This window comes from Oryza glaberrima, chromosome 10 (genome assembly GCF_000147395.1).
Source record: "Oryza glaberrima chromosome 10, OglaRS2, whole genome shotgun sequence".
Lineage (NCBI taxonomy): Eukaryota > Viridiplantae > Streptophyta > Magnoliopsida > Poales > Poaceae > Oryza > Oryza glaberrima.
In genome coordinates, this window is record NC_068335.1 from 1,259,426 (window position 1) to 1,279,096 (window position 19,671).

Consider the following 19,671-nt stretch of genomic DNA (forward strand, 5'->3'; position numbering starts at 1 on the left):
TAAATTTTTTTGAATAAGAGGAACGGTCAAACATGTGCTAAAAAGTCAACGGCATCAAATATTTCGAAACGGAGGGAGTATTAGTTTTCCGTAGCAACAGTTTTCCGTAGCAACGCATGGTTGAACAATATCTAGAACAACCAAGATGTTTTTGCATCTGGTGGCTATACTAGGTATGTTTATGTTCAGGCTGCAAAGGTCTTCAGGAGGTTCCAATAATAAAATTTCGAACTTCTTCAGAGTCTCAGACGAACTTTGGCAGTGTAGTGCAAGGTGGTTGACAGATCGCAGTGCCTACCTCAGACCACAAAGATTAATGTAAGGTTGATGTGTTTGTTGATGAATCGGGTAGGGTAGAAACAACGGAGATTCATGATGAAGAATGTGTTGACGTAGTTGCCAGCAACATGAAGAGAAACTTCTGAATTTAAATTTCAATTGTGGTGTTTGAATTTGTGGATTTGAATATAGTGAATTTTATGCATTAGAAATATCTATGTTTGAATCATTGTGGTGTGAAGCATGGAGTAAATATGGAGTATATGTCAAAATAGAAGAGAAAAAAAATATAGAGGATAAGAAATAGTGGCTACTGCTGGATTGGAGTCATTATTTGAGGCCTCACCAAATAGGGTAGCCCCCATTTAATCTTTGGGGACTTTGAAGTGGGAGCCTTTGCTGGAGATGTTGGGATAGATCGAGTTCAAGGGCAAACCTTAGGTGTACATAACAAAATACATATATGCCATTTCTTTCTTTATCCATAATATACCTACACTGGTCAATGGTCATACTAGTGATATATATAACCCATACTATAGGTATGGAATTTTTAGTATAGAATAGATCTTAATCGTTAGATCACTAGTAGTATGGTGCATCGTAAAGGAACCTTTTTTTATTATCCTCTTAAAATGGCCTAAAAAAGCATCAAGCAGCCAACTAAATTTCATTTCTTAACCATGTTCTTGAATGGTTATACTTGATGAATTATTGGTGCTAGAGTATCATGGACAAGCCATAATATTTAGTTGCTATATACGATAAATGATTGAGGTTCACCACCACATGTGGAAAAATAAATATGCTACGTAGACACGATTGGTGTATTACTCACTGTAAATATAAATATATGGTCCCTTAGTTTTAAAATGTAACTAGGAAATAGTTATATTTTAAGATTACAAGTGTGTTAGCAGATCATTAAGGTGTCGATAGTATCAAATTAAGCACCTTAATTTGACTACATGTTGTTGTACTTTTTTCATAGGCAAATATTTAAGTGCATTTTAGCCATGTTTAATGAAAAAATGGGTTGTTAATTTTGATGCCAACATATGAGAATATTGGTAGTATAGTTTAGTTAGGCTTGTTCAGGCTTCCCATAAGACCTGTGCCTACAAGCTCACCCTCATCATAATTGTCCATTCGGTGTAGTTCGTCCTTGGGGCGGAGCCACCACCAGGCTACCCCAGGCAGCCGTCCAGATGCACCGGCGAAAACTCCATTAAATTTCTACGTTGATGAATGAATTGATGATGAAATTTCTATAGCAAATCTTTCTGGCTTCGCTACTAGTTCGTTTGCGTTAGCTTGGGGTAAGACACTACACACCCGGACTCCTGTACCACATCCACTAACTTGTGGCCTCTATTACAGCTCATGCTGCCATCGTCGAAGCGTGTGGCAGTGGTGAGAGGGAGCAACTCCTCGACCCTGTCAAGAAATGGTTCTCCTATCCAGACATCACCATGACCGATCTTCGATGCTCACTCTGATACCACTTGTTATCGCTAGAACAGATGAACGCACATGAACACTTGGTGAGTAGACAAAACAGAGTATGAGCGACAAAGATTAATTTGGCACTACAAACTGCCTTGTAGCTTTTTGGTTCTCTTCCTCTTATTCTGATGAATATAGAAATGGAAATCGTGGCTACCAATATGCCCGAGACTTAAGCCACGACATGCATGAGCTACCATCCCACAGCGCACAATATACTATAGCACATATGACAACAGAAAAACAAAAAATGATGGCCTCGACGTGAACACGCGCATGCCTCAAGGCTACTGAACTAGAATAGATTCCACGCAGAGATGCACATCTACACCTTCAGAAGCATCAAGGGTAAACCTCGATGATCGATCGGGCACCTAGCACTGGTGTGATTTTGTAGTCACTGAATCCAGCCTCTAAGAAAATCTTCTTCCATTCATGCTCCTCTCGCTCGATGCCATCAACGTACATCATGAAAACATCAAACAAAATTTGCATCTCCTTGGGAACAATTTCCTTGGATCCAATCCCAACAACCACCTCAATAATTATCACCTTTCCCCCAGCATCCCTTGCCAGGATTGCCTCTTTGCACCGCCGCAGAATCTTGACACAGTCATCATCTTGCCAAGCATGCAAAATATACTGAAATCACATGCAAATCTAACACATATTAATATTCATAATTATTGAAGAAGCTACTCAACAGCTAAAAGTACAGCATATCAAAGGTCACTCATATCAAAGGTCACTTGAATTATTGTACATACCTTAAGTAGCACAACATCAGCTGCTGGAATGAACTCGAAAAAGTCACCACCGACGAACTGGATGTTGCTATGGGTGGTGGGAGCCTCGGCGACGATATGAGGGAGATCCAAAACCGTACACTTGATGTTTGGGAATGCCGTCGCTATGGCTGCAGCTGCAGCACCATGGCCACCGCCAACATCAACAAGAGAGCTGATGCCCTGGAAAACGCCGCAGCTCTCCTTCAAGATGATATCCATGGCGACACGGCTGTCCTCAACCATGGCGGTGTTGAACACGCTACCATCCTTGGCATCATTTGCTATCATCTCCCACCGCGTGCAACCGTGCGCCACCTCGAAGGGTGTCATGGCGGCTGCCTGCTCGATGGTGAACCACTCATGAATGCTGAAATGAGAGGCCACGGTGAGCGGGTTGACTAACACACGCACTAAATGGGACAGGGCATGCGTTCTCTCGCCATCACCGTTGAGGAGGAGGCGAGATACTCGGGTGAGTGTGTACATGGCCTCGCCATTGTGGTCTTCGACGGAGAATACGCCGGAGACAGTGAGCACGCGCATGAGCCGCCGGAGGTGGGAGAGCTTCGTCGGGTGCAGCCCGATATTGAGGGCGAGGTCAGACAAGGTGGCAGCGCCGCCATTGCGGTGGATGGCATCGGAAATGCACAGGTCAATGGCGGCCCTAAGTGCCGTGGACTTGATGAAGGCGAAGCAGTGGTGGTAGAGCTCGATCTGAGCTTGGATCAAATCATCGGTGCTCGTCATCTGCTCATCTTCTTCTTGGACACGTTGTGCCATGGTGTTCTTCGTGCAATTAAGTACTACATGTGCAATCTTAAGGCGAGAGCTAAGGCTCTTAAATAGGATCAGTAGGCGTGCAAGTTTATTCATAATTAACATTACTAATCATCTGCTCCCATCATTTACCCTATAGCTAGCTTATAAGCCACCAAAATTAAATTTTAAAACTTGATTTTGAAATTGATATTTAGTTTTTTTTCATCGTGGTTTTTTTTTTCTAATATTCAGTTTTAAATCTCTAAAGATACATATATAAAAGTTTTATCTATAAAATACATTTTTTTATATGTTTGTATGGCTTATAATCAACGTTTGGCTAACTCATGATATAGCATTGCAGCAGTGATGTCAAATCAATCATGAAAAAAATGTGGTCCTACTTACATAATGAAAAAAAAGTGGCACAGTGCCTCTCGATGTTGAACGGAGCTATAAGGAAGAAGCGATGATTTTGTTGGTCCATTGTATCGGTCCACTGTCGTTGCGGATTTTCAGGAGCTAAAAACCACCGGTTTTCTTTCCGATCAAGAAGAGAACGGAGGGGTAAATTTTGTTTGGGTGGTTGGTAGAAACAGATTTTGAGTCTAAATATAATAGGCAATAATTAAGCCCTAATCCTCACCGGTGTGTTTATTTTTTCTTGAAACACTGTACAAACGTAGGCGCCTGCAACACGCTCACCTATAAACACGTATCCTACCAGTATAAGCACCGGGGCCGATATATCTTGAGATTGACTAAGCTACACTCACTTTACCTCACCAGTGTGTTTATTGTTTATAAATGGGAGAAAATCTAGAGTAGAAGTGACGCCTAATTCTTGCGTCAAATTAAAACTCTAAACCTTAATTAATCGTCCTATCGGTTAAACGCTGGAAGACCTTCGTGTGGCTATCTCCAGCTAGTGCCGCTGGCATTAAGAAGGTTTTCGCTATGTCAAACAGAGAACATCACAAGGAAAACAGTAAGAGAAACAAGAAGAAAAACCGTAAGTACGTAGCATAAATCAACGAATCCGGCCTCCGTAGCTTCACAAGCAGCTCAGTAGATTAATTTCCATGTTAAAGCATATAGGTGATTATGTTAGGGTAAGACCAACCAAAGTAAATTAGACTCCAACAGATTTTTCACAATTTATTTGCACCGTTTGTTTGCACCTATCCTTTGGATGTATCCCTTGCAAGTGATGGTTTTTCTGTTGCATTGTTTCTCATATAATTTTATTGTTTACTTCTAGGGGTCAAATGGAATTAGTAAGAGATTCCGATTCCAAAATAGAGTATTCCCTCCGTTTCGTACTATAATTCGTTTTGACTTTAATTTCTTTCTGTAAAAAACGTAGCAATATTTTTACATAAAATAAATATTGACTTTAATTTCTTTCCAGTATTTTTAACATACGATAAATATAATATCAAAATATATTCAATGTTAAATTTAAGGAAACTAATTTGGTGTTATTAATGTTGCTATATTTTTCTCTAAGCATGGTAAAAAACTTAGTAAAGTTTGATTTCTGGAGAACTTTCATATAATAACAATCAATCCATTATCCATCCTCTAAAGGAAGATATATCCGACGAACAAGGAGTCATGAGATCGATGACTGAGCCAGTAGCATCGTCATAAGCCCATACAACGATTAATGAGTGGATTATTACTATAACTTGAAACAACCGTTTTTTTTCCATGTTTCATAATATAAGACGTGTATGCATGATACATTAATTATCACCTCTTTTATAGTCATTTAAATTTGGTTTATTTTAAATCCTCTACCTTCAAGTTCTCCAATCACATTGCTTACTTGGGCATCATCAATGTATGTTTATCAAGTGGGTAGCAAGATGGGACCTACAAAACTATGTTATAGTTGTTTCTACTTCTCACAATATGTGGATAGTAATATATGACGTACTTGTAAAACAATAGTTGAGCAAAAAAGATAGACGAGAGATTTTTAGTATCTTTTTATGCTTATTACCGGGTAGTAGTACTATTGTCTGGTATAGTATTAGTTACTACCTCCTCTGTTACCCACCTTCATAATGGCAAAGAAGGTAGTAAGGCATATTACTACCCACTTTTCTTCCACACTGTGCATGCCGGATGTGATCAAATCAAGATTGTGATTAAATTATTTCTTGGTCTTTATGTTATGAGTTATTGAGCCTTATATTTTAGGATGGATGGAGTATCTACTATAGAGATAAATTGAATAACTATATTTAATAAATAGCTTAACAAGTGGCTTAAGCAATAAATTTTCTAAAGTTTTTCGAGATAACTATTTTTTCAAGCGTATAGGAAATAATTCATTCTAGTAGTACAATGAGTAGTCCAAAAAAGACAGGCTATTTCCCTGTCGCTGACGTCATTTCTACGAATGTTTGGTGAATGACAGCGATAAAGCCCGGCAGCCGCCTAACTAGCCTTGGAGCTAGCTCATTTGTTGATGGAGATGGAACATTGCTTGGTGTTTGTCGTTTAGCCCAAAGAAAAATTGTTTTTATTTTTCTCCTTGTTTTAGAGAGAGATTATTTTAGCTATTGTTTTTTTCTTCTTTGGTATTTTAGCTTCCATTGTGAAAATAATGTATTTGTCAAAAAAATTGTTTACTACAACAATAAAGCGATATATAGATTGGAAAAATTGTTTACTACAACAATTTTTCCAATCTATATCTCGTTTTATTTTCATGAACTCTCAATCTATGTCTTTCTTTATCTTTAAGGAGAGAGTACTGTGAATTTTCTCTTTAAACTAAAAAGGGGTAAATGCTCACCTAACATGTTTGCCCTCTTGTTTACTAGTGGTAGTGGAGGGGGACCCATAAGTATTCACCTATGGATGGTTTAGATTTAGACTGAGTTCGATTCTATAACCCGGCTGAAATATTCCTTCATTTACTGTAAACACGTTTGTCGAACTACTAAACAATACATAATACATGCTGCATGCATGGTGTGATTTAATAAGGAACAATTATCAGGAGATCAGTTAAATCCTTTCGCAATTTTTATTCATCATGTGTGGGCAGCATGCACGGCATCAGAACCGGTACTGCAGCTTTGATTGATGCAACTCCTCCATAATTTATTTTAATAATTAGTATGCGTCTAAGTTAATCAGTCTTATATGTAACCCTACATTGAGCAGAACTAGCTGAATTTCATGCACAAAGGGTAGACAAAATTTATTCCAAAGAATAATTATATTTACTACAAATATCTTTCTTGTATTTTTTATAAATATACAATTACAATTATAAAGAGTCTTGTAGCAATCAATCTACATTATTATCATTTGGCCCATTAGGATCAATGGGGCATGTCCTTTTATTTTTTTTTCGTCCAATGTTTTATAGACCTTGAGAATGAATGTGCTAGATCCCCAATTATATCCTTCAGAAAAAAATAGTGTCCATACAATTTGGATAAATAATCACATTCGATGGTACATAGACAGTGAGCACACGCAAGAGCCATGGGATGTGCATGGGAAAGCTTCGCCTAGTACAAAGCGCCACGTACTTGATATAGGCAAAACAGTGTGGTGGTAGAGCTTGATATGAGCTTGGAGCAAGTCTTCGGTGCTCATCATCTTCTCATTTTCTTCGACAAACGACAGCGAGAAAGCCCGGCAGCCGCCTAACTCGCCTTGGAGCTAGCTCAGTTGTTGATGGAGATGGAACATTGCTTGGTGTGTTCTTCTTTTAGCCAGAAAAAAAATTTGTTTTTAATTTTCTCCTTGTTTTAGAGAGATTATTTTAGCTATTCTTTTTTCCTGCTTTGGTATTTTAGCTTCCCTTCCATTGAGAACATAATTTATTTGTCAACAAAATTGTTTACTGTGATAATTTTCCAATCTATATCTCGTTTTATTTTCATGAACTCTCAATGCATGGCTCTTCTTATATATCATTAAGGAGAGAGTACTGTGATTTTTCTTTTAACTGAAAAGGGGTAAATGCTCACTTTTCACATTTACCCTCTTGTTTACTAGTGGTAGTGGAGACGGACCCATAAGTATCTAAGTATTTACTTATGGATGGTTTAGATTTAGGTTGAGTTAGATTGTACAATACTCACCTGAAATATTCCTTCATTTACAGTGAACATGTTTCTCGAACTACTAAACAATAATTTTATTAATTAATTTGTATATAAAAGTTCTTTTTCAAAAATAAAATAGATCTAATTTTTAAGTTTGTAATAATTAATACTCAATTAACATCTATTATATACTAAAAGTCCATTAAACTTTCTACAAACGCTCTCAAGCCGTCACTTGGCGCTCTAATAAATTAGAGAAATCCAAGAAATTTTTTTAAAAAAGCAAAATATCTGACCCTCGATTTTCACTTAATATAGCGGGCCCATTATTTTACACCATTAGATCTATTTTAATTAAACAAAATAAAGCAAAATCCCATCTGCCAAAAATCCTGTCCGGCTCCCCTCCCTCATGGGCCTCATCTCCTCAGCGTTACGTACGTTCCTTCCCCTCACATCCTCTCTCTTCTTTGTTCCTTCCATCTTCTAATTTTCTAGATAAAAAAATTATAATATAAAAAATAGATAACTAAATAATTATATTTTTTTTACAACATATTCTATTTATCTATATTGGTAATGTGTTCTGATATATAAGAAATACATCGCTTGACAAAGCTCCTGCAAATAGCAAAAATTAATAACATATACTGTGATGTCATGACAAATAATTTTACGTCCTCTCTCCTTGCTCACATTGGCCTCCTTAATTTCTACTCCATTAATAATAAATATCTATTAAATTAAACATCGTGTATATCAGTATATCTATTATATACTAAAATTTTATTTAACTTCCTATAAACACGGTTAAGTCATCATGTGACTATCTACAAATGCTCATACATCGCCAAATGGCGCTATAATAAATTAGAGATTTCTAAGAAAAAAAGTAAAACATCTAACCCATAATTTTTCCTTAAACCGCGGATTCGTTGTTTTGGACCATTAGATTATTAGATCTATAAAAATATAATCTCTCACTTCTAATCTACCGTTTCTATACGAGAGAAAATACGTAGTAAGTACTATCCATCCGAAAAAAGATTGAAATAAAGAGGATAAAAACAAAAAAAAATTACAGATTGAAAAGAAAAATTCACAACTAAGAGATACAATGATGACCAGCCCGGCCTATTAGCCAAAATTAAGTACGATCCATCCCAAAAAGGATCGAAATAAAAAATATAAAAACAAAAAAAATACAGATTGGAAAATAAAAATCACAGCTGACATAAAATGACCAATCCGGTAATCTGCTCACCACTCAAGCATGTATATGCACCAGCTGTTCTTTTCTTTTACCTAAGTTGTTGAGAGCTAAAACATAATAAAATTTTAAAAACAAGTAAATTTCATAAAACTACAGATACTTTACATGATCTATTACAAAACTACAGATTTAAGAATTTGTTTCACAAAACTACAGATTCAGTGTCTTCGTTTATCACAAAAAACTACAGATACTTTGCACAATATATCACAAAACTACATATTTAAGAACTTATTTCACAAAACTACAGATTTAATATCTTCACTTATCACAAAATTATTACATGTTTAGTATCTTCATTATAACAAAACTACAGGTTTTAGCATTGTTAAAACCTATAGTTTCTTGATAACGGAGACACTAAATCTGTAGTTTTGTGATAAATGAAGACACTAAACGTATAGTTCTGTGATAAACAAATACACTAAATCTATAGTTTTATGAAATAAATTCTTAAATATGCAGTTTTGTGATAGATTGTACAAAGTTGAATCAAGAATAGTATAATATATCAATTATATGTCCCTGCTAAATCCTATGTAATAAGTTCTATATACAAACCAGTGTCACCAATCGTCAAGTTATATTGCTTATAATACATCCATGCAAAGTACACCTAATAATTGGTTGACATCAAGCACCAAAGATACTAAGTGGGAAACCATTAACAATAAATTATAGGTAAATATAGGATGCCACGAAATCACAATAAACAATAGTTGACTACAAGTAGATTGTGAGTACGGGTAATAGCGTTCCTATACTCCTACAAACACTTGGAAGATGCATGAGATGCTCTAATAAATAGGATAAAATTTAAGAAAAAATATAGGGGAAAACAAAATATATAGCCATCGATTTGCACTTAAATGGGTGAATCCATTATTTTGAACCATTAAATTAGATTGATTCAGGTAAGCTCTCGCTCCTAGGAACTAGCTAATCTCTCTCTGGTAGTTTTCTGACACAAAAGAGATGTCAAAAACAAAAAAAAGAAGAGTGCATATATGGTCCACCCCGTCTGGTAGTCTTCTATTTTTTTTCTTTGTAGCCCTAAGGTTCTCCTCAAATTATGCATCTATGTAGCGATCACTCTTTGCGAGGTTGATAAAGAAGCCACGCTGCCATGGCGCTGCTTCATACCACCCTCGCCAATTTTCTTGAAAGTATTTTTTTAACCAACAATGTAAAAGGCAGTCATATAAACGTGTGCACATCCACGCTATGAATGCACACACAGACCCTACCTCCTATGAGAGAAAAATATTTGTCCAAAAAAACATGAAGAAGTATGTAGATATGAGAGACTAGCATTCGCAAGAAAAAACTTACATACATACGGACAATCCATAATGTCATATGGAACCATATTTTATCTTTTTAAATTATATTGTTCTCATATAAATTGTGCTAACAATAAGTACAAATAATTTTGACAATATAGAGTATTTCTTTGTATGTTTGCTAAGGATGATCATAGGTAAGTTTACATATAACAGAAACAAAGCGATTTTTGTTTGAATATGATAGACATTATCATTTAGTATATCAAAATCTATGGTCTATTTCACGGTATAAATATTTTCTTCTTTTTGTTTTTTACAATGATATATGACTTTTTTCAGTATTTTTTTATAAAAATAAATAATAAATTGCCCGCGCATCTGCGCGGGCTTCCTTCCTAGTTGTATTTAATAGCTTGTTTCATTTTATGTGCCAAAAAAAATCTTATGCACCTTAGGCTTACTTTTTTTTTTTGTTCACTTTCCCAACTCACCTCTCTCTCTCAGTTTTCGTACGCACGCTGTACAAACTACTAAACATACTCGGTCTTAAAATTTCTATACGATATTTACTTATCTATTTTTTAAGTTTTTAGGCTAATTCTTAATTAATCACGCGCTAATGGAGAAAATCGTTTTCTATATCAGACGCAGCCTTAATGCTAAGCCAAACTTTGCCGGGAGGGATGGGAGGGAACGTGCCGGGAGGGCCGGAGGGGGAATACACCCGGGAGAAGGGAAAAAAGGAGAGAGAGAAGGCGATAGTGAGGCATCTTACATGATATGTAGGGCGATGTGTGATGTTTAGCGTTACTATTAATATATGATAGTACATCTTTAACAACAAACCAATTAATGTCAATATTTGAATTTTTGTTTAGTTCTGTTTTTCTGCTTTCAAATATATGTTCGTCTTGCACCCTTACGTGTGACGAACAAAGCAAGTAGTGACTAGTGAAATAGTTAATTATAGTTGCTTACACTATATTATTGGAGAAGATGGGAAAGCCATTTCGCACCTTAAAGTAGTTATGGCAGTATTTTTTGCATACCATCTAAATAAAGTTTTTAAACAGTTGATAAAATAAATGATTGTGTTATATCATTTCATCATCCTGATTGTCTGCCTAACAGAAGACACCAGAGATGTAAAATATTTTCCTTATCTAAAAAGTATCACTCCATTGGCAATGCAAATCGAAGTTGAAACGAAAAGTAAAAATTTGACTAGAACAGTGCACAGTACAGATTCTTCCATCTGTGACGGCCTCTAACATGCCTAGAAATAGCAGGCCGTCACAAGGAAGTCATCTCAATCGGGCCGAAAATGTGCCCGATTGAGATAGTCGCACAGACATATTAGATGGGCATTAAAACTCAGACCCGTCACGGATGACACTTATCAGTGACAGGCCGTAGTTTAGGTCCGATTGAGATAACATTCCATATCTCAAACGGGCCTCAAGTTGGTCATCCGTGACGGGCACCGACTTGAGACCCGATTGAGATAACAACTATGCCCGTCACAGATGACTCATCAGTGACGGGCTCATACTAATGCCCGATTGGGATGACTTAATCTCCATCGGGCATTAACTAAAGTCCGTCACCGGTGAGTATTTTTCTTTTTCATATGAAATGTTTATATTTGTAAGTTGACCTATAGCAAAATAATTAGTATAGTAATTCATTTTATGAGTCCAAATAATTTTACGGGTAGTAAATGATTTCAAATGAAAAAATTGTCAACAACAAAGTTGTATAACTTATCAAGATGTACAACTTTTAGTTTGGTCATTTTTCTATATAACATTTTTTGAACCGTTTGAATTTGAATTTGAAAATATGACAACTTCAAACAACATTTTCAAATACTAAATGATTTCAACTGAAAAAGTCATCAACAATAAAGTTGTATATCTCATCAAGATCTATAACTTTTTATTTTTATCATTTTTCTATATAATATTTTTTGAACAGTTTGAATTTGAATTTGAAAAATATGACAACTTCAAAAAACATTTTCAAATACTAAATGATTTCAACTGAAAAAGTCATCAACAACAAAATTATATAACTCATCAAGATCTAAAACTTTTATTTTTGTCATTTTTTCATCCGACAAAGTGTTAATAACATTGTTCACAAAATTTACATATCTGTCTTACAGTTTATAAAACCAGATAAGAGATATATCACTTTTGTGAGCAATGTTACTATCACTTTGTCGGATGAAGAAATAACCAAAATAAAAATTTTGGATCTTGATGAGATATTCAACTTTGTTGTTGATAACTTTTTCAGTTGAAATTATTTAGTATTTGAAAATATTATTTGAAGTTGTCATATTTTCAAAAATTCAAATTCAAACTTTTCAAAAAAAAAAGTTATATAGAAAAATGATCAAAATAAAAGTTATAGATCTTGATGAGTTATACAATAAAAAATTCTATTTGAATTTCTCAAACTTTGAATTTCAAATTTCAAATTGTTCAAATAGAGTGAGATGGAGAAATGACCAAAATAAAAATTTTGCACCTCGATGTGTTCTACAACTTTGGTTTTAGTGAGTTTTCTATTTGAAATCATTTATTAACCCCAATTTTTGTTCGAAGTTGTCAAATTTTGAAAATTCAAAATTTGAATTGTTCAAATGAATTTATTTGTACAAAGGACCGATACAATAGTTGTAGATCTCGAGGAGTTATTTTGTTGTTTGTGATTTTTGCATTTGACACACAAAAATCGGCTTACAACTAAATTTAAAGTTCTCATAAATTGAAAATGAAAAATACCATATAAATTGAATATAAACATTTCATATGGAAAATGGAAAAATACTCATCGGTGACGGGCATTATTTAATGCCCGATAGAGATAGGTCAACTCAATCGGGCATTAGTATAGGTCCCGTCACCGATGACTCATCTGTGACGGGCTTTATTTTTGATAGATCTCAATGAGTTATACAACTTTGTTATCGACAGCTTTTTCATATGAGTTCATTTAGTATCATAACATTCAATTCGAAATTCATTTTTGCCTAGAAGTCTGATTTGCCTCATCTTCATGATAATACTTGCTAAATATATATTTTATAAAATTAACTCGGTTTTGCTGGTGAAATATGTAAATGGATGTGAAATATGTGATCAAAATGGATGTTATGTGAATGTGGTTGTATTAAATATATTGATGGTTGTGTATGTGAATGAATGTATGTGAATAGAGGATGTTAGGGTGTGACATCCTGGCCAGGGCTTAATAGGATTAATAGAATACTTATAACAATAAGTTACAACTTCTTTTCCGAAAGCCGATCTCTAAAGAACTTTGATGTTAAGCGTGCTTGAGCAATTTCGGGATGGGTGACTGTGGACCCCCGTTTTTATAACAGGAATCATTCGTGTAAACAGTACCATTTCCCTGGATCAAGTAGTCTGGTACACACGAGTTCATAGCTGAAATACCCAAAAGCACATACACGAGAGTCCAGTGCTAATTATTACATCATAAGCCCGCAGGCATTCTCTTAAATCATCGAACCGAGCGGTCCGGAATACATCCAAAAGCAGAAATAGATGAGGCAGCGGAATTCAGGCAGCGGCATGCCATTGCCACAGGCAACGACCGTAACTAAGACCTACTGAGCGCCATCGTCTTCTTCTCCCTCCTGGTAGTAGGCATAGGGATCCTCCGAAGCTTCATCTCCCGCTCCTGATTAATTTTATATTTGCAAGGGTGAGTACCAACCGTACTCAGCAAGCCACCACAGCAAGAAATGCACATGATAGGGGTATTCAAAGGATAGCTATGGTTCCTTTGCGCAAAGCCGGTTTTGTAATTCTTTTCGCAAGCCTAAGACCTAGCACAGACTAATCAAATTTTAGTACCAGTGTTCATATTAAACAATGACGGTTCTGTCCACCATCCATTGTGATCCCAAGGATAGCTTCCCGCCATCGAGTCGTCATGGTTTTCTGAGGACGTCCACCTTCCTTCCTCTTAGGAAGTGGCTCCATCAGCATAAAAATCATCATGCAATATCCCATCCCACACAGGTTAAGAATTTAGAGTCTAGCCAAGTGTAATACATGTCCCGGTGCTCAATAACCGCGAGCACGGCTATTCGAATAGATTTGGTTTACTCACACTGCAGTGGATGTACACTTTACCCGCACTCCGCAACTGCCCAACACATGAGCCTCGTCCCAACACATGAGACGCGTCACGGCAAAGCTTTTCGATAACCTCGCATTGGCAGTACCCGCTCCATGAACTTAAATCCTCATGCACTCTAGGTGTCCATGTTTCTAGCAGTGAGAGGAGTTCTGGCGCTCCCGGGAAAGAGAAGTCTCACACACATTAAATTATAGTTCAAGTTAAGTTCTCTCTCTCACACACTCATGGCAGTCCTACTAATGGCGACACCGATGTAGGGCACGCCTCTCGGCCCTACCTCAACGGCTGTCCCATCGTAGCGCACCTGCCTCACTCAGGGGTAAACCATCTATGCAGGGATACTGCCTCCACTCGGCTATCTAATCCGCTAGGTCTATACCCATTCGAGAAGTACGGTTGTACGGGGGTCGTTTCATGCTTAACTTCATGGCTCGGTCCTTAATTGACCGGGGACGGTACTAGCCTTTTCCAGATACCACCCAAATCCTCCGTCCGCCCCAGTCGAAAATAGTTGTTTAGTTTTATTTTTTTTTCCTTTCACAAATCATGTCATCAATATCATGGCAATGTGGCGCTCATGTCTCCACATGCCACATCTCAATTACCTTCCCAAAGGTAATTGCCCAAGCATATAGCATTTGATAAATATGAGTATGCATAATTCTAGAATAGCATTTCTAAGCAATTGTCATAATTGACTAGGGACTCATACGTAAACATGGTTACGAAGGAATAAGGGCAAACAATAATCAAGGCATGGCATAATCACAAGTAGGATGTTCATCATTGCATGCAATTTTATTTGTAAACAAAATAATTTCGCAATTGGGATCAACATGTTCAAGGAATAGTGATGACTTGCCTTGCTCAAGGTCTTGCGGGTCTTGGTCCTCGCTTGGATCCGCAACTCTCTCGGGCTCTACAAGTACGTGCGAAGAATCGATTTTGAATTCGGTTAGAATTCAAGTAAAATCCAAATAAATCCAAGTGGGAGTCGAACGCGTAAGTCAATTCTTTTATATTAACTTTACTATTCGCGAACTAAGGCAAACCCAATTTCGATTCAAACTATTTTGCGGGTATAAATATTTTGTTGTCATAAGTTTTTAATTTAATCTAACCGAGCATTATATCCATATAATAGGTTAGAAATTTCTATCGCGAGCTAAATATCGGACGGAATCCTAGAAATATTATACGATTTAATTTAGTCTATGACTAAATGATTAAATATAATACACGGGTAAAATCCCTAGTAGTTAAATCCGAATTTCTACCGTGAATCGATTACTTATAGGGATTACCCAAAAATAATCTATAATAATCTATAAGAATTCATCTATTTGTTTAGTTATTAACCACATCTAAATTATTACCGCGAACTGATTTCTTATAGAAATTGCCAAGAATAATCCATAATTTATATTAAATTTTGCAATTCTAGACTATAATTAATCTATAATTAATTTCCAATTATTTTAAATTTTCTAAACTTCCTAATCTCTCTCTAATTTCCTATTTATTTCCTTTTTCTTTTTCTCCCTTTCCTTTTCTTTTCTTTTTTTTTCTCTTTTTCTTTCTCCTTTCTTTTCTTTCTTCTCTCCCGGCTCCTTTCTCCTTTCCTCTCTTTTCTTTTTTTCTCTCCTCCCTCCCGGCTTCTTTCTATCTCTCTCTCTCTCGGCTCTTTGCTTCCCCGGGCGGCGACGGCGGTGGCGGCGACGACGGCGACGGCGGCGCAAGGCGGCGACGCACGGCGCGGCGGCTCCGGGGCGACGGCGCGGCGGCTTCGAAGGTGGCGGCGCGGCGGCACGACAACGGCGGCGCGGCGGCGCGACGATGGCGGTGCGTGGAGAAGGGGAAGAGGGAGAGGAGGAGGGAATGGAGTGGGGTGGAGGAGGGGATTGGGCCGGGGTTTTTATAGGGGAGAGGGGAAGAAAGAGAGGGGAAGGAGGGGGAAGGGTGAAACGACGGCGGCGCGGGGCGCAAGGCGGCGGGCTCGCGGCGCGAGGCGACGAGACGGCGCGCGGCGTGGCAGCGGCGATGGGACGCGCGCGGCGACGGGACGTCGATGGCGACGGCGACAGCGGTGGCGCGCGGCTCGGGGCGGGATGCGATGGGCGGCGACACGACGGCACGGCGCGACAGCGACGGCGCGGCGCCGGCTTGACGGCGACGGGCGGCGACGCGGCGACGGGACGGCTGCGCGGGGCTCGAGGCGACGCGGCAACGGGACGGCAGCACGCGCGGCACGGGGTGGCGATGTCGGCGCGGGCTCGGGGCGGCTCGGCGACGTCGGCGCGGCGGCAGGCGGCGATGGCGACGGGTGGGCGGCGAGGCGACGACGGCATGCGCGGTGATGGCGACGGCGACGGCATAGGGGAGGCGGAGCGGCGCGCGGCGTGCGGGGCGCGAGGGCAACGCGGCAGAGGAGGGGCTAGGGCTAGGGAACGCGATCGAACACCTAGGGGGCAATGAATAGTGTAGTTTCCTATTTTCCCGATTTTAGCCTATTTTCTATTTAAATTTGATTCCATAATTCCTAATTTTTGTATATAGGAAGTTTAATCAATATTTGTGTTATTTTAACTAATGAATCCACCCTAGATTAATATTACTCATATTTTATTTTTATATAATTTATTTGAGTTTTAATTAGGGTTAATTCTTATCCCATCGTATTTAAATTTAATTGATCCAAATATGGTCGCGATAATATTTTATTTATTTCTATCCACACCTAATCTTTATTTTAGTTTATATTTATTTTACCAACTTGTTTTTATGGTTTATTCCTAATTAACTATTCTTTACTCACGGTTAATAAACTTCGAGATCAAATCCAAATAAAATAGGCGAATAGGATCGGCATGATGCAATTAATTTAAAAAGTTTTTGAAAATCCGTATTTTTAGAGTTTAGATTTTTGTCGGTCGAATTTTCAGGGTGTTACAGTGACCGACCGGGAAATTTTTCCCGGGTTCACATAAGTGAGGACAAAAAAGACTAGCCTAGCCTGAGAGAGGCGGAATGGCATGGCTAGCAAAGGCCTGAGGCTAGCCAAAAAATAAAATTTATTTTTTTTGGATTATTCATCTGTGACGGGCATTAACTTAGTGCCCAATTGAGATGAGGGTCATCTTTGACGGGCTATAGTTAATGCCCGTCACAGATAAGGGTCATCTGTGACGGGCTATAGTTTAGGTCCGATTGAGATGAGTGTCATCCGTGACATGCTCTAGTTTAGGCCCGATTGAGGTTAACAGTCATCTGTGACGGGCGCTAGTTGTGGCCCGATTAAAATAGGTTATCCGTGACGGGCTATAATTTGACTGGTCGTCTAGGTCAAAACTATCAGTGACGGGCTTAAATTAAGGCCCGATTGAGATAGCTTCATCCGTGACGGCCATTTGCCCGATTGAGATAACTTTTCACATCTGTGACTTCTAGGCTATGACGGACGTCGTGCCCAATTGAGATGGGGGTTGCCGCCCGATTGAGATGGTGGTTACCGTTCTAGTGGTGGTACGTGCTCGTACTACTCAGACTATAATTTGTTCCATTTTTTTGTCAATGTGTGTATCAGATTCATGAATGATATTTTGTGGATGACATATGTGATAATTTTACCAATGCAATTAATTTATTTTAGTATAACTATTTTTGAGGGAATTTTTTAGTATATCTATTTCGTTGACAATTTGAGAGGGGCGTGTCCTTAAGGTGTAAAAACTACCAACTAAACAATTTGTTTAGAAATAATATTATTTTAATGGAAAATCATAAAGGTAATTGGCTTCCGGATATAATTGTAAAAATAGTAACCTATCGAACTGGAGAGATTCGACAGCAACATATCGAACGACGAAGAATCGAAACGGTGAAGGTTTGAGTACCCTACCGATGTTTGGCTGTTCGATAGGGCATAGCCATCTAACCATATACTCCTACTCCACTAAAGTAGTACTTAAACCATTAAAATAATACGGTTGAGACACTAATGACCGTCCTAATGACCCTAGGTAAATTAGCCTAATCATATAGTTTTACACATATGCACAGAATTAATCATTCAATTTCTTCAATGATGCAGCAAATATTTACCAATCAATATTCACCTGTCAAACCACAAAGGTCATTAGCAACCCAGCATGCTGGCCTGCCGAACCTCGGAAGATCGACAAGCTCTGCCACATTCATACGTTGTTCGACGGGTCCTAGCTAGTCGAACCCCCGTTGTTCGATTGCATGATCTGTCGTTACTCTGCTGTTCGATATGTTGCTATCGAATATATCCAGTTCGACAGGCTACTATTTCAGCAATGATATCCGGGCATCAACTATTTTTGTGATTTTTTATTCAAATAATATTATTTCTAGTGTGGTGTGTTGCTTGTTTCCTCACTTGTATAAAAAAAATCCAAAAATAAACTATATAGACATGGTTGAATTTCGTCCAACGATGATATTATAATACTCCTTACATTCACAATTCACAATTGATCGTCACATTACCTTACCAAAACAAAAATATTCATGTTTGATCGTCGTGTAAAGTCAATAGCCAATATATTTCCTTTTAATATTGTGTGCATGCGTGGATGGATTTAATTGTGATAGGTTGCTCTTTCCTCGGCTTGCATGCATGCTGTGATTTAATAAGAAGTGATTATCGGGATATCAGTTAAATCCTTCTGCAATTTTTCATTGGTCATCATGCCTGGACCGCATCCGAACCAGTATTGCGGCTGTGCGGCTTTGATCGATGCATGCAACTCCTTCATAATTTATTTTCCCTTGGTATCACTGCATAGCGGATCCAGTGGTGCTGCTTGCCAAACATAGGGTAGGGGATGTGGGGCACGGGAAGTTTGTCGGAGTTATTGAAGAGGGTGACGTCATCAACATGTAGGAGGAGCAAGAGAAGGGGAGGGACACGGAGGAGAGTGTGTGGCAGGGGAGTCTAGCCCTGCCAACGGCGATGCTGGTTAGCTGGTGAGGCAATGAAGGCGGCACAGATGGAGATGTTACGCGTTGGATTTGGCATGATTAGCGATGGACCAAAGGGCGGGAGGAGAGGAGATGAGATAGGGTTACCTGATTTTGCACGAATCTTGATGAGATTTCGGCCATTCAAAAATCGGTTGAGGGATGGAGAAATATTAGGCAACTGATTATGGCCTCTTTTCCTAATTAAATATTACAGCAAATATACTATTTTTCTTGTGTAAACCCCCGGGAGCTGATTGTGTATGGTCTATATTAGCTACCCATCTTGCATGCCGAAATTATGTGGTGTGTACTCCGATATCGGTAACTGATGCAGAAACAGGGTAATTAAGTTTAGGACTAATTGTCAACTATTTATAGCACCACATTTTTCAAAAAAAAATCGTGGTTTTATATCCGCGATGTTAAGATCGTGAACATGGACGTGGACGTGGTAGCCGGAGCTGGATGACAAGGACGTCCATGTCCACTAGAGGAGGTTTTACAGCAGCCATGCAAACTTCTTCCACATCTGT

General features: G+C 38.2%; 1 protein-coding gene across 1 annotated transcript; it reads right to left on the reverse strand.

The window, feature by feature from the left end:
• Positions 1–1,857: 1,857 nt before the first annotated feature.
• Positions 1,858–3,390, reverse strand: LOC127752427 (acetylserotonin O-methyltransferase 3). The gene is made up of 2 exons (XM_052277771.1): positions 2,553–3,390; positions 1,858–2,427 (listed from the first exon to the last, which is right to left on the reverse strand). The coding sequence occupies exons 1-2, from the start codon at positions 3,351–3,353 to the stop codon at positions 2,128–2,130; spliced, it is 1,101 nt and encodes a 366-aa protein (XP_052133731.1). The 5' UTR covers positions 3,354–3,390; the 3' UTR covers positions 1,858–2,127.
• Positions 3,391–19,671: the final 16,281 nt, after the last annotated feature.

What these genes read in the sequence shown, in the direction of transcription:
- LOC127752427 (XM_052277771.1), bottom strand. Translation starts at nt 3,353, where the DNA reads ATGGCACAACGTGTCCAAGAAGAAGATGAGCAGATGACGAGCACCGAT. An exon ending in CTGATGTTGTGCTACTTAAG is followed by an intron (nt 2,428 to 2,552) that starts GTATGTACAATA and finishes ATGTGATTTCAG; the next exon opens with TATATTTTGCATGCTTGGCA.